The sequence below is a fragment of the Salvelinus alpinus genome, chromosome 12 (assembly GCF_045679555.1).
Source record: "Salvelinus alpinus chromosome 12, SLU_Salpinus.1, whole genome shotgun sequence".
NCBI lineage: Eukaryota > Metazoa > Chordata > Actinopteri > Salmoniformes > Salmonidae > Salvelinus > Salvelinus alpinus.
Window position 1 is genome coordinate 44,360,317 of NC_092097.1, and position 16,388 is coordinate 44,376,704.

General features: G+C 44.4%; 1 protein-coding gene across 1 annotated transcript in view; it reads right to left on the reverse strand.

Annotated features, from left to right (window-relative positions):
- LOC139536245 (plexin-A1-like) overlaps nt 1-16,388 on the reverse strand; it is a 416,804-nt gene that overhangs the window by 164,942 nt on the left and 235,474 nt on the right. The window contains exon 9 of the mRNA XM_071336602.1: nt 9,124-9,238. Coding sequence (XP_071192703.1) covers nt 9,124-9,238 — 115 coding nt within the window. The remainder of the gene's footprint in view (nt 1-9,123; nt 9,239-16,388) is intronic.

The following is a 16,388-nucleotide window of genomic DNA, read 5'->3' on the forward strand; positions in this document are numbered from 1 at the left end:
TACCTCATGAAGCTGGTTGAGAGAATGCCAAGCGTGTGCAAAGCTGTCATCAAGGCAAAAGGAGGCTACTTTGTTTAACACTTTTTTGGTTACTACATGATTCCATATGTGCTATTTCATAGTGTTGATGTCTTCACTATTATTCTACAATGTAGAAAATAGTAAAAATAAAGAAAACAAACAGTAGGTGTGTCCAAACTTTTGACTGGTACTGTAAATGTTTTAAGGATTTTGTAAATCCATTTCATATCAGGCGACCCCTAATGGGCTCACGACCCCTAGTTTGGGAACCACTGCTCTATGATGGCTAGGAAATATATTATGCATGGCTGCGAAATGGTGGAAGTGATGGAATCAGTTTAGACAACTTTACAAAAAAGAACATCCTCCTAAACTGCACAAAACAGAGCCAGCTAGGAAACCTCACGAGACAGAGCCAGCTAGGAAACATCACGAGACAGAGCCAGCTAGGAAACCTCACGAGACAGAGCCAGCTAGGAAACCCCACGAGACAGAGCCAGCTAGGAAACCTCACGAGACAGAGCCAGCTAGGAAACCTCACAAGACAGAGCCAGCTAGGAAACCTCACGAGACAGAGCCAGCTAGGAAACATCACGAGACAGAGCCAGCTAGGAAACATCACGAGACAGAGCCAGCTAGGAAACCTCACGAGACAGAGCCAGCTAGGAAACCTCACGAGACAGAGCCAGCTAGGAAACCTCACGAGACAGAGCCAGCTAGGAAACCTCACGAGACAGAGCCAGCTAGGAAACCTCACGAGACAGAGCCAGCTAGGAAACCTCACGAGACAGAGCCAGCTAGGAAACCCCACGAGACAGAGCCAGCTAGGAAACCTCACGAGACAGAGCCAGCTAGGAAACCTCACGAGACAGAGCCAGCTAGGAAACCCCACGAGACAGAGCCAGCTAGGAAACCTCACGAGACAGAGCCAGCTAGGAAACCTCACGAGACAGAGCCAGCTAGGAAACCTCACGAGACAGAGCCAGCTAGGAAACCTCACGAGACAGGACAGCTAGGAAACCTCACGAGACAGAGCCAGCTAGGAAACCTCACGAGACAGAGCCAGCTAGGAAACCTCACGAGACAGAGCCAGCTAGGAAACCTCACGAGACAGAGCCAGCAAGGAAACCTCATGAGACAGAGCCAGCTAGGAAATCTCACGAGACAGGACAGCAAACGGCACTCCTCTCTCTCTGCCTACCAGTATCCTTCAGTCTATTTATCACCCTCTCTCAATATCTGCCTCTCCATCACGTTCAGTCTTTAAATACCTCTCTCTCTCTACCATCCCCCTCTTCTTTAGCCTCCCTCTACCTATACAAATCTCCCTCTACCCAAAGTCTGTCTCTTCAGTCTCTCTCCCTCAGTCTTTCTCTCATCTGTACTCTGCCTGTAAGTCTCTTCTCATCAATATCACCCTCTCTCTCAATCTCTCCCCTCTCATTTCAAATCTGCCTATGCCCTTTTCTCCATCTACCTCTCCTCCAGTCTCTCCCTCTGTGACTGTGCATCCTACCTTATTTTCTTCCATGTACCTCTCCATCTCCTCCAGTCTCTCTGACTGGAAGGATACAATATTCATCTGTGGTCTCCATTAAGGCAGCCAGGCTAGAGACTCAGAGGGTCTGTGGGAATCAACATTTAATATACCCTGAATAATTAAACCACAGCGATCTACTGTGACTAAACACACAGGGACTTGTTTGTGCATGTGAACAAAAGAGAATGGCTCTCAATTAAGTCTAAGTGGTTAAGGAATTTATTTCAAGAGTCCTCATTGGCTGCAAAAAGAGTTGGGTGTGACTTTTATGGAGGACTAGCTGATCAACGTCAAGGATGCAGTATTCACAATGTCACTGTGTATAAAAACAAAGATGTGAATCGTGCTTAGACCTTGGTTTGGGGTCGAAACATGTCATGGCAAACATCTGCTGCCGTTACATTACATTTTCCCCCTACTCAAAATCTTTTTTTCTTTTTCTTACACTTGATTACAGTAAGACAAGAAATGTTAGCAAAGAAATGTTAGCATATTGTTTGTTGTCTAAGATTCATCCTGGACCAGGGCCTGCTATGAGGAGCCTTGCTTCCACTACCTTCTGTTTGTGCCATTGAAGCTGCTTGCCAGGTACTTCAGCAACCTCCACTTTCAAGTAAAAGCATAAGTTAGCTCTTAAATGAGTTATCTACTTGGAAGCCACTCACTTTTATCGTGTTAAAAAAAACAAAAAAAACAGGAAAGGGACAAAGAAAAGAAACGCATGAGTGTTCTGGCTAAAAATAGACGAGTACGGGCAACTATACATTCTAAGGAGAGGAGAGTTGTTCATCATTTAGGGACCAGATCCAAATCTCACTCCTCTCTTTTCTTTTTACTCCTCTCTTTCTAGGAAAGGAGCGACATACACAACATGAGTGTGTGGGAACGTTATTGAGGAACCGTGTGACAGTGAAGAGGCTGTGAATTACATTTGTTATATAGCGCTGCATGTACATGCTGCACCATTGGTGTCAGCAGTCAGTACTGGATGTCACTTACTGATCTGCTTATTACCAATTAAACAAATTGGAATGGAAAAGAGAGTGAAGGAGAGAGAGGGTGGAAGGGAAGAGAGGAGTGTGGGGGGACAAGATGAGCAACCAATACTTCGACGATTGTGTTGAAAGTGAATGAAATCGGATTATGAAGTGGAAACAAGTCTCCATTCATATATTTCTGGAAGGGATGGAATGTTATTAGGAGCTAGTGTTATCGGCGAGTCATGTGATTGTCGACCGTGGTGCTGAGTGGAGGGTTAACAAGGAGGAGCCGGTCTGTAACGGTCGAGTTACGGTCCATCTGGACGCCCGCAGCTACTTCACCCATCGTCTCCGTTTCCTTCCTTCCTCCCTCAACCCATCCCTCCTTCCTTCTCTAAATCCTGCGAGGACATTTTTTAAATAAATTGTCACTGAATGTAATCTGCGGCTTATTGCCAGGTTCTCTATTCTTCCCTCTGTTTCTCTCCTTCCTTTCTCCCATCTCCCTCTCCTCTATAAAGGCCAATCTAACCATTTCCCTCTATCACATGGGGCATATGTGTGTTTGTGTGTATGTATATATGTGTGTTTGTGTGTATGTATATATGTGTGTTTGTGTGTATGTATATATGTGTGTGTGTGTGTGTGTGTGTGTTAGTGTGTTAGTGTGTTAGTGTGTGTGTGTGTGTGTGTGTGTGTGTGTGTGTGTGTGTGTGTGTGTGTGTGTGTGTGTGTGTGTGTGTGTGTGTGTGTGTGTGTGTGTGTGTGTGTGTGTGTGTGTGTGTGTGTGTGTGTGTGTGTGTGTGTGTGTGTGTGTAGGGGAAGATACCAGAGAGAGGTACTGAAGTGGGTGGAGGAGAAGAGTGATGTTCTCGCTCTCTTCTTCTGTTCTATCTTCTCTCCCTCTCGGAAAGGTTTATATTTTATTAAACATGGCCCGTGCTTGTCTCCTTCTCCCACTGAAAGGCAAATAAATGTTGGGGAGGGAGGGATGAAGGGATGGGGTAGGGGGAAAAAGAAAGACAGGAAAAGGGAGAAGAGAAAGGGATAGATAGGTTGAAAGGTTGACACTGAGTATACAAAACATTATGCTCTTTCCATGACAGACTGACCAGGTGAATCCAGGTAAAAGCCATTATCCCTTATTGACGTGACTTGTTAAATCCACTTCAATTCAGTGTAGATGAAGGGGATGAGACAGGTAATTTATTTTTATTTTTAAGCCATGAGACAATTGAGACATGGATTGTGCCATTCAGAGGGTGAATGGGAAGACAAAATATTTAAGTGCCTTTGAACAGGGTATGGTAGTAGGTGCCAGAGGCATCGGATTGTGTCTAGAACTGCAACGCTGCTGGGTTTTTTCAAACTCAACAGATTCCTGTGTGTATAAAGAATGGTACACCACCCAAAGGACATCCAGCCAATTTGACACAACTGTGGGAAAAGTTGGAGTCCACATGAGCCAGCATCCCTGTGGAACGCTTTCGACACGTTGTAGAGTCCATGCCCCGATGAATTGAGGCTGTTCTGAGGCTATTCTGGGAGGGGGTGAAAGTCAATATTAGGAAGGTGTTCGGTATATTCAGTGTATATATAAATAGAGAAAGAGAAAGTAAGGAGTGACAATCGAAAGGGGAAGAAAGAAAGAGGATGTGAAGGAATGAAAGAGGTGGAGAAAGGAAGACATCTCAGAGTAAGAAGGTATGGAGAGAAGAGAGGTGGCAGGGCAAGGCTTCGCACTACTTTCCGTGGTGTCGCTTTGATCTATGGTCTAATTAGCAGCTAGGAGATACATTCTATCTGGCAATCATTGTTTTATTATGGCTGAAACAAAAAGCAGCTCTAATGATTATAAATGAGAGAGTGGTGACAGACTCACTGAGAGAACTGTCCAGTCTGGCCTGAGAAAATGGACGAGAGAGAGGAGAGGAAAAGGCAGAGAAAGGATGATGGAAGGAAAAGAAAAGGGGAGAGGAGAGTAACAGGGAGGTAGAATAAGATAAATTAGTGGGAAGAGACAATAGGAGAGAAAAGAATGGGATGAGAATTGGAAGAAAAGTGAAGAAGGGAAAGATAAAAAGGAGGGGATAGATGATGGCTGAGGAAGTGAAATGGAATAAAATAGATATTCCTGAACAATAGACACTAAGGGGAGTTAGACAGGGGATAGGGGAGGGGATATTACTCCATCCCCCTCTGGATCTCCTGTCTTGGTTGTGCCTTGCTGAGATAAGACCCAGAGACGGCACGCGCACGCGCTTTCATTACATCTCTCCCTCTCTCCTTTTCCACAGACCTCTCCCTTCCTCCACATCTCTCCCTCTCTCCTTTTCTACAGACTTCTCCCTTCCTCCACATCTCTCGCTCTCTCTCCCCCATCTTTCACCGACTGCCTCCCTCTTTCTCCATGCACAGACCTCCCCCTCTCCCTCCAAGCACACAGAACTCTCCCTTCCTCCACATCTCTCTCTCTCTCTCCCCGCCTGCCTGCCTCCCTCATTCTCCCTCCCTCCCTCCCTCCCTCCCTCCCTCCCTCCCTCCCTCCCTCCCTCCCTCCCTCCCTCCCTCCCTCCCTCCAAGCACACAGACCTCTTCCTCCCCATATCCCCCTCTCCCTCCCCCTCTCCCTCTCCATCCCCACAGGCCTTTGCTGTTAATCAGGCCTTTCCCCCCCAGTTCCTCTCAACCACAAACATAACATACTAGAGTAGCCAGCAAACCCCATGTCTTATAGATGGGAGTGCTAATCCGTATCATTTACTCTCCGAGCCGTGAAGGTAAGTCCATGTTGCTCCTTCGCCAGAGAGCCAGAGTCCGGGCTAGCACTGCTATGGTACCGCTACATAGCTAACGCTAGGCTATTCCGCTAATGTTATACACCGCTACGGTTGGAGGAAAGATAAGACTGAGGGTTTGTATGTAATTGAATTGAGGTTGACCAATTAGATGTGTCTGTAAATAAGAAGGCTGTCCAACCTGCATAGGCTGTGTGTGTGTGTGTGTGTGTGTGTGTGTGTGTGTCTGTCTGTCTGTCTGTGTGTATGTGTTTCAGACTGAACCAGATGGATTATGCTTAATAGTAAAGCATGACTGTCAGTCAATTGGTTGGACAGTGGATATGCATTCATAAATATTTGACAATAAGTCTAAGTATAAGATAAGTGTTTAGAGAGACAGGGTGTGTGTGTGCGCATACATGTGTGTGTGTGTGTGTGTAAGAGATGACTGTATAGTGTATACAGGACTATGATTGGAGAGGGGAAGAAAAAGGAACCCGCTGTGCAAGAGTGTGTATGTTATGTGTAGGGGGAGGGAGTGGGCTCCAGTGTTTGAGCGTGTGTTTTTGCATGAACGTGCATCTATGTTTGTGTGTATGTGACAAACATTGGAGGTCCCACTTGGTATTCCACTGTACGAGTGGCCGTGAAGGCGGGAGATGCGTGATTGATATGAACTGTTATGCTAATGTTGCATATGGATATGTCGAACAACGCTACATTTACATATCCATTCATTCAGCCTTCCTATGGACAGGAAACAGAAACACTGCCTGGCGCTATGTATACAGGCAGCGTTGCCAATAGCTCCCAGTCAGCCACAAACAAATGGAGCTCAGCAGCAAGGATGAGAATGCATAAGAGTGTGTGTGTGTGTGTGTGTGTGTGTGTGTGTGTGTGTGTGTGTGTGTGTGTGTGTGTGTGTGTGTGTGTGTGTGTGTGTGTGTGTGTGTGTGTGTGTGTTTGTGTGGACATGTTTAACTATACTTCTAGTAAAAAAAACAAAAATTGGACCAACCGGGGACATTTTGTTAGTCCTCAAAAGGTAAAATGCTATTTCTAGGGGGTTTAGGGTTAGAAGATTACAATTAGTATTCAGGTTAGAATTAGGTTAAGGTGGCCTCCCGAGTGGCATGGGTCTAAGGCACTGCATTGCAGTGCTAGAGGCGTCACTACAGATCCGGGTTCGATCCCGGGCTGTGTCGCAGTCGGGAGACCAATGAGGTGGCGAACATTTGACACAGCGTCATCCGGGTTAGGGGAAGGTTGGGATGTCCTTGCCAAATCGCTCTTTAGCGACACCTGTGGCGGGCCGGGCACATGCACGCTCGTCGCCAGTTGGACGGTGTTTCTTCCGACACATTGGTGCGGCTGCCTTCAGGGGTTAAGCGAGCAGTGTGTCAAGAAGCAGTGTGGCTTGGCAGGGTTGTGTTTCGGAGGACTCATGGCTCTCGACCTTCGCCTCTCCCTTGTCCGGACTGAAGTTGCAGCGATGGGACAAGACTAACTACCAATAGGATATCAGGAAATTGGGGAAAAAAAGGGGATACAAAAAAAAAGTTACCCCCAAAAACAGAAACTCCTCCTCTGGACATATCTCAGCATCATTACAATTTATAGCAATCAGCTTCTTCCTACACTTCAAAGTGTAAACTGTTGGGACCCTCCCTTCAACGGTCGGACAAACTTACTCACCTTTGGCGTTTTCAAAAGGAGAGGTCAACTCAGGAGACCAAAATCAGGATCACAAAATTGGTGAGAAAAAAAAAGAATACCAATAAAAAATGTTTACTTAACATTTGGGTTAGGAGCTAGGTTTAGGGTTAAGGTTAGGGTACGGGTACGGGTTAGGGAAAATAGGATTTTGAACGGGACTGAATTGTGTGTCTCCACAAGGTTAGTTGTACACTAACACAAGGTTAATCTCCACAAGGTTAGTTGTACACTAACACAAGGTTAGTGTACAGGCGTGCTTGTGTAGCGGGTTTACATCAACCAAGTCTTAATGAATTTACAAGACTTTAGCTCAGTGAATTAACACGGTCTTCTACAACAAATATTACTCGTTTCAAGAAGCTAGGCATATGGTCGCACGTCACTACTTCAAAGGAGGCATTTTTATTTGATTTCAACGTGTTTTTTTGCAGAAATGCCTTCTGGAACATGAACTTTCATGTGCCTTAATAACACACTTGTATGCCCTCTTTAAATATGAATACAATTGTTCAATTACGAGCCTAGCTGGTTTAGTCACGTAAAAAGTCAGGAACCTTCCCGCTAGCCATGTTTGGCTGAGATAATGGATGGGCTAGACATGCCGAGAGATGAGTTTGAATTGGTCTGCCATGTAGCATGCTTCTGTCTAGAACATGAGCTCTCAGTATGTGTAGAAAATCCTTTCTATTGCGGCTTTTTTGAACGATATGAAGAACTGAAAAAGTGTTGCTACTGCTCTCAACATTGCGGCCCTGAAGTTATCAGGCTACCATGTGATGGACTACTTTCTGGAGAACGATCGTGCCATGCCGACCCTCTGGGAATCTGAAAATGAATCAGATGATCAGGAAATCCTTGATTTAGGTTAAAAAAGAATTTAATGACCCAGACATTGTAGTCTTCTGATGACAGTGATGGGGAAGAAACACAGATCAACAGTATTATTGTCACGGAAGAAGTTCACAGAATTTTGAAATCAGTGGAATGTCTGGTGGAAGCAGAGATATGATTGCCAAACATGGAGAGAGTCGAAAAGAGAACACGAGGCTGTTGTATAAAATACCTGTCTCTGGATTACATCTTTAAACTAAGGGCAACCATGGCATCCATGACATTTCCAATTTTTTCAGAAAGTTGTTTTCATTGCAAGATAAAGCGTACTGTTAGCTAGCTAGCTAACTTTGGCTGGTTGGCTCGGTAGCAAATGTTACAAGTATGATCTGTGTAGTAATATTATTTGTATCTCAGAAAGCTATTTGCATTGCTAGTTATAGCCTAATGTTAGCTAGCTAGCTAACATTGAACCTAGTTGGTTTGCTTTAGCTACTTGCAGATTCATGCATGGTGCATGGTAGTATAAATTGGGATTATGGTTCATTGTTTAGCTAGCTAGCTATATGTCTAAACAAAAGACTCCACTATGCAAGTAACCATTTCACTGTACTGTTTACACCTTCTGTATCCTGTGCATGTGATAAATAAACATTGATTTTATTTGATACAGTGTGTGTTTACCAGAGATGGTAATGTGAAGAACAACATGCCCTTCACCAAAGTTAGATTAGGATATAGGCCAAGGATTTTTACTGCAGCTTTTTGCTACTACTTTCACCACTTTTAGTCTTGAAATATCTGGTTATTTACTACACTACCTTATTCACTCTGTTTAGCACATGGCCTCACATGTGAAACTTTAAAGAGGGGTGAGGATTAAGAGGGTGTGAACGATGCTGAATGGGTAAAGACAAAGAAGAGCTCTACAGTAGGTGCACCAAAACATTCATGGGCCATTTTCTCAAAAGTAGGGTGACAAGTTTATCAACTTTCAAAGCAGAATTACTTTCCCATTGTTCCTCAACTGCAGTGTATGATATACCATTTTCTAGCTCTGAGTCTCTACTTCTATCCAATGTAAAAAACACAATTTCAAATTTTGCTACAAAGGACCGAATCCAGGTAGTGGGTCACAAATGTGGGTTTAACATCCCCTAGTTACACATCCCCTACTCCTTAAGTCATGTAAAGAAAAAAACAATGTTGGACTCGGGGTATGTGAAGGAGGGACAGGAAATAGTGTGACACTCACCTCGGACACGTTGACGCGGCCCTCCTGGAAGGAGCAGTCGTTGGCATTCTGGGTGCAGATGTGACGGTATTTACACCAGTGGCAAGGGAAGGAACCGTTCACACACGACAGGCACCTGGGGGAGGACGTGTGGACGGACAGCGTTAGAGGACACAGAAAACACTTGATGGGAAGTATCAACCCATATGGGCTGGGCACATGCAGCGTCAGAATGAAACAAACAACAAACAATGAAATAAAATACAACTCTTGCAATACTCTACCTGTCCTCTTGTTCAGTCTCTCACTTATCTAGATATTCACTTCTCTTTACTGTTCTCCCCCTCTCTGTACACATTTCGTATCCCTCTTTCTCAATCTCTTCCTCGTCTCCTCCTCTCTATGCTGTTCTATAGCCTCGCCGTATCAAGTTACCCTCTATCCCTAAATGTTTTATCTTTACCTCAGTCTGTTTTCTCCCTAGTTCTCTCCCCCGTTGACAGTCTTCACCTCCACCTTTCTCTATCCATCCCCCAGTGTTTAATACTCCCCATGGCTTTTAAACCTTCCCTCACCTTTTGTCTAAAGCCCCTTTCATCCTCCAGCTAAGAGCCATCGCTATTTAAATGCACCTGCTTTAGCCCCGGTGCCCAGGGGAGGAGAGGGATGAAAAGAGGGAAAAACAGAAAGAAAATAGATCAATAGCAGATGGGTCTCCCTGAGTGAGAGGGGGAAACGCCAGCTATTGTGGGGAAGATGAAGAAAAGGGGGAAAGGGAGAGATATGAAAGATAAAGACGGGTGGGGTGTAGCCAAGGGCCCTGTCTAGATGCCTCGTGGGACAGAGGTATCGACGGGGAGTCTGGGCTGGTGTGTGTGTGTGCTCATGCAGTGGTGTGTGTAGGTGGGAATGGAGACATCTGACAGCTTCTTGTGTCTGGTTTATTGTTGTGAGACACTGGTGCTTCATCGCCACCAGAAATAGGGATTGAACTCTCTGCTCTACAAAGCTAATGATTTCATCACAAAAAAATAAGAGTAAACATGTTAGTTACTTACTTATCCATCTTTTCTACTGTATTGAAAAGGCCAGCCAATTGTTGTCAGTCAACAAACTTCATTAAGTCAAACGGTCAACTTTTTAAAAAAATTACATGAAATGTATCAAAAGCAAAAAATCTAAAACCAGACTGAAATTCTCTCCTTGTTGAAATTCTCATTTTCGATATGATCTGCATGGAGCTAACAGATCTAGCTCAATCAATACCCATACAAACACAACACGCACCAAAGTATGCTTCCCCGTTTAAAACGGCATTTCTGATTCTATGGCCGGCATGAGTAACAGGGTTTTATCTCTCAGAGCTCTTAAAGTCGGATGCGATCTGAATCCATCAAACAACACGCAGATTCATTTGGATCAATTAGGACGCTCGTTTGTTAAGTGTGTTCTCAAAGCGGTTGTTTCCAGCAGCCCCCCTCTTTGTAAGGATCAGAGGCCCAGGCTTTAATTCAATCCCACCGCGCCTTTAATTGACAAATTTAGCATTGTGCTGAGAGAGCCTGTCCATTAAGAATGAGCAATGGGCGGCTAAGGAAATCACAGGCCTCTTAATCTGACATGAGTGCAGTAGGGTGATTCATCAATGTAGAAACAAATGGGAGGATGCTTGATTAGGCCAGGTCAGGCTAGGCTATCTAGCCAAATGGTTTGCTTGCTTCTATGATAGCATTTCTGTAAGGAAATGGCCTCTTACAGGCCTCTTAGTTGACATACTGAACTCTATCGGAGAAGTAGTTGGTGAACCAAGCGAGGCAATCATTTGAGAAACCCAGGCTGTTGAGTCTGCAAATAAGAATTTTGTGACCGACAGAGTCGAAAGCCTTAGCCAGGTTGATGAATATGGCTGCACAGTAATGTCTCGATGGTGGTTATCATATCGTTTAGTACCTTGAGCATGGCTGAGGTGCACCCGTGACCAGCTCGTAAACCGGATTGCACAGCGGAGAAGGTACGGTGAGATTCGAAATGGTCAGTGATCTGTTTGTTAACTTGGCTTTAGAAGACTTTAGAGAGGCAGGGCAGGATGGATATAGGTCTATAACAGTTTGGGTCTAGAGTGTCACACCCTTTGAAGAGGGGATGACCACGGCAGCTTTCCAATCTTTAGGGATCTCGGACGATACGAAAGAGAGGTTGAGTAGGCTAGTAATAGGGGTTGCAACAATTTCGACGGATCATTTTAGAAAGAGAGGGTCCAGATTGTCTAGCTCAGCTGATTTGTACGGGTCCAGGTTTTGAAGCTCTTTCAGAACATCTGCTACTGGATTTGGGTGAAGGAGAAGCTGGGGAGTTTCGGGCAAGTAGCTGCAGAGGGGATGGAGCTGTTGGATTTGGCTGGGGTAGCCAGGAGGAAAGCATGGCCAGCCGTAGAGAAATGGTTATTGAAAATGTTGATTATCATCGATTTATCGGTGGTGACCGTGTTACATAGTCTCAGAGCAGTGCACAGCTGGAAGGAGGTGCTCTTGTTCTCCATGGACTTCACAGTGTACCAAAACGTTTTGGAGTTAGAGCTACAGGATGCAAATTTCTGTTTGAAAAACCTTTGCTTTCCTGACTGACTGCGTGTATTGGTTCCTGACTTCCCTGAACAGTTGCATATCGCGGGGACTATTCGATTCTATTGCAGTCCGCCACAGGATGTTTTTGTGCTGGTCAATGGCAGTCAGGTCTGGAGTGAACCAAGGGTGAGGTGAGGAAATTACTTTTAAAGAACGACTAGGCATGAAGACAAAATCATTCCAGGATACCCGGGCCAGGTCGATTAGAAAGGCCTGCTCGCAGAAGTGTTTTAGGGAGCATTTGACAGTGATGAGGGGTGGTCGTTTGAACGCGGACCCATAGCGGATGCAGGCAATGAGGCAGTGATCGCTGAGATCCTAATTGAAAACAGTAGAGGTGTATTTGGAGTGCAAGTTGGTCAGGATAATATCTATGAGGGTGCCCATGTTTACGGATTTAGGGTTTTACCTGGTGGGTTCCTTGATGATTTGTGAGAGATTGAGGGCATCTTGCTTAGATTGTAGGCCGGCCGGGGTGTTAAGCATATCCCAGTTTAGGTCACCTAACAGAACGGACTCTGAAGATAGATGAGGGGCAATCAATTCACATATGATGTCCAGGGCACAGCTGGGAGCTGAGGGGTGTCTATAACAGGCGGCAACGGTGAGAGACTTATTTCTGGAGAGATTCATTTTTTCAATTAGAAGCTCGAACTGTTTGGGCATAGACCTGGAAAGTATGACATAACTTTGCAAGCTATCTCTGCAGTATATTGCAACTCCTCCCCCTTTGGCAGTTCTATCTTGACAGAAAATGTTGTAGTTGGGTATGGAAATCTCAGATTTTTTGGTGGCCTTCCCAAGCCAGGATTCAGACACGGCAAGGACATCAGGGTTGGCGGAGTGTGCTAAAGCAGTGAGTAAAACAAACTTAGGGAGGAGGCTTCTGATGTTAACATGCATGAAACCAAGGCTTTTTCGATTACAGAAGTCAACAAATTAGAGTGCGTGGGGACACGCAGAGGAGGAGTAGGATGAGGGTAAGGCTAAAGGCTATCAAAACTGGTCGTCTAGTGCGTTGGGGACAGAGAATAAAAGGAGCAGATTTCTGGGCGTGGTAGAATAGATTCAGGGCATAATGTGCACACAGGGGTATGGTGGGGTGCGGGTGCAGTGGTAAGCCCAGGCACATCTAGAGGTTGAATCTCTGGATGTGGTGGAGATACTGGGTGAGATCACCACATGTGTGGGGGGTGGGACAAAGGAGGAATCTGAAGCATGTTGAGTGGGACTAGGGGCTCCACTGTAAACTAAAACAATGAATCCTATCCTAAACAGTATACAAGGCATATTGACATTTGAGAGAGACATAAAGCGAGGCATAAAGCAATCACAGGTGTTGATTGGGAGAGCTAGTTAAGACAACAACGGGTAAGACAACAACAGCTAATCAACTAAGACAACAACAAAGGCCGACAGATATAAAAAATATATATTTTTAAAGTTAATTTAAAAAAAATGGAGTACGGTGACAAATGAACAGTCCAGTCCAGATGGAGAACGAGGTATTGTAGTTGTAGTAATTACGTTTGCTAGCCGGGCTAACTTGTGCAAGCTTCGGGGCAGGGGCGTTAGCCCCTATAGCCACTCGGTAACAGCTAGCTAGCAGCGATGATCAGCTGCAAAGGTCCAGAGCTTACGGCATGTATCTGGTAGGAGTAGTGGATTCTAGCCGTGTCCGGGAGGCATCGGCTGGGTAGCCGGGTGATCACAGAGTGGGCCTAGCTCAGGGCTAGCTTCGAGGCTGGGTCACTCGGTGGCAGCTAGCTAGCTGTGATGATCAGGAGTAATGGTCCAGGGTTTATGGCAGGAATCCGGCGTTGTCGTGGATAAAAACAGTCCGAGGCTGGTAGGTATTATCCAGGCTAAAAAAATACGGTTGGTGCCTGTGCTGAAGGTAAAGGACGCTAGCAGTGGCTAACAATGACTAAAAAGCTAGTAGCTAATTAGCTGGTTAGCTTCTGATGGCTAGCTTCTGATGGAGGTACTGGCTATAAGGTCTAAAAAAAAAATGCGGATCCGTGTCACATTGAGTGAGGCGGGTTACCGGAATGTATATTTTATTTCAAAATAGAAAAGAGATTGAAAATAAATGGAAATATACACGAAAAATACAAAAAGTAAACGAGAGGACGACAAACCACGTCTGCACTGCTACGCCATCTTGGGAGAGCGATCTAAGGCACTGCATCACAGTGCTAGATGCGTCACTACATACCCTAGTTTGATCCCGGGCTGTATCACAACTGGTCATGATCGGGAGTACCATAGGCCGGCGCACAATTGGCCCAGCATCGTCTGGGTTAGGGTCGGGTTAGGCCGGGGTAGGCTGTCATTGTAAATAAGAACTTGTTCTTAACTTACTTGTATAGTAAAATGAAGGTTAAATTAAAAAAAATATATACTATTAGTCTAGGCTAGCCACCAGACTAAAATATAAGCTTAGGTATGTCATTTTAGGCGAAAATTGAAAAAAAGGAGCGGATCCAGAAGAGCTTTTAAAAGATAGGCGTCCTGTCTACGGGACAGTTGTAAATCATACAGCGCCGTGTATCAAGATCGCAGATTTTAGAGAAACAACAAATGTCAGTACATATAAGTGTCTTATATCGGCTAAAAGCTTAAATTCATGTTAATATAACTGCACTGTCCAATTTACAGTAGCTATTACTGCAAAAAAATGCCAAACACTTTTTTTCACCGGGATAGGTTTGATAAATTCACCTCTGAAGGTAAAATGTGTACCTACATTCTGAAATATTGCTCTGATTTATCATCCAAAGGGTCCCAGGGAAAACATGAAGTTTAATTTTGTTAGATAAATTCCTTTTTCATATGCTAAAATGGTCCATATAGCATGCATGATCGATTTTGTATTTCCACTCGTTCAATTTGCGAAGAAAGGAATCTGTGAAAATCGAACCCTAAAAGTTGTTTCAACCAGTCAAATGACATTTGTATTTATTCCTCAGAGATCCTAGAACGTAACCAGACTTCACGATATCATTATGAGTGTAGTATATCCTATAGGACATCAAATTTGGTCAGAGAGTGATGCCTTCATGGCGTGCCGATGATGCGGGCGGTCTTCACTTGATTGACTGTAACTGTGTCAAATAAGCACCAATCGGGGTTAAACAAAAATGTTGCTGATAACCTTGTGCGACAGCAAGCCTTTTCCTTTTGGACAGAAAATACAAGAATATGGAGAGTTATGAAGTTTTGAAAACTGGGTGTTTTGCAAATGTTGAACTTACAATATGGAAAAGCTAAATCAAAGTCCAAGTATACAGTTTTGACGATATTCTTGCAGAAAAAATGTAATGTCAATGTCTCTTTCCCAATTTGGCCAAATGTACCTGGGTGACTTCACATTAAATGTCATGTAGCTTTCTCATACTTGAAGTTATCAGTCTGAAACTGTGCACAAACACCGATGCCCTCTTGTGGACACCATCGGAATTGCAACCAGAGTGATGGCTAGATTTGGGACCTTTCTGTTGCATTTCAAAGATGGTGGTAGAAAAAAGAAGAAAAACGGTTGTTTTTTTCTTTATATTTTCTTCTACCAGATCTATCGTGTTATATTCTCCTAGATTCAAAGTGTTTCCTTTCAAATGGTACCAATAATATGCATATCCTTTCTTCAGGGCCTGAGCTACAGGCAGTTAGATTTGGGTATGTCATTTTTGGCGAAAAAAAAAAAAAAAGGGGGCTTATCCCTAAAAAGGGGCTATTTTATGTAGCTTAGACAATGACCACTCTTTGTATTACATGAGCATGCTAATAACGACAAAAGGAGGACACCATTTTAGCACAGCGGGATTTGCCATTACGCGGGGACCGATGCAAGGTCCCCACAAATTACAGGCTCTAGGTCAAATCCCCAAACTGGTTAAATGTAGGCTATACATCTACCAGACAAATATCCTTTTATTTCGTACTTTCTTTTAATAATTAAAGAAAATTTGTGTTCCGTTTGTGTCTTACGTCTTTGGTATAACGAGCAGGAAAGCAGCATGCCAGGACCACCTACGATCTACCCATTCTTTACCTCCCTCAGGAAGCACGAGTTCAATAGCTTATTAACAGTTCCATTGCTTAATGGGGAAGGAGGGAGGGTACCTGGTATGTTTTTGTCCATTCAATTCCATTCAGAGACCCCATTTGGGGACCCCCCGACCACTACTCCTTTGGTCTGGAAGAAGGCCTATCCATAGATCCCCCCAGTAACTCACTAGTTGCTTACCCCTGCTAGTGTCCAGCCTAAGTCTTTGAACTTCGGGGATACCCACCCAAGGCCATTTGAGGATACCCTCCCACCCCCAAACTTCTGTCTGGAGGTGGGCCACGATCCCTGGACCCCCTTGTGACCATCCAACCATCAATGGAGAAGCCATGCTCCCCATGTAGCCACACTTCAAACCTTGATCGCTTTGAGGTGTACTGTATTTAACATTATAGACTTGATAAAATTACTTATTCTGAAGGTGCATTTTATTTCGAATGAATAGTGCTTTTTAAAGGTATAAATAGCAGGAAGATAAATACCTTCAATGTGGATGCTCTTCACTGCTCTCTTCAATGATTAAATGCCTGCTTTGGCCCAACATTTTTATCAGGAGATGTAAGTGCAAGTTCTTATTGTGGAGGCATGCATAT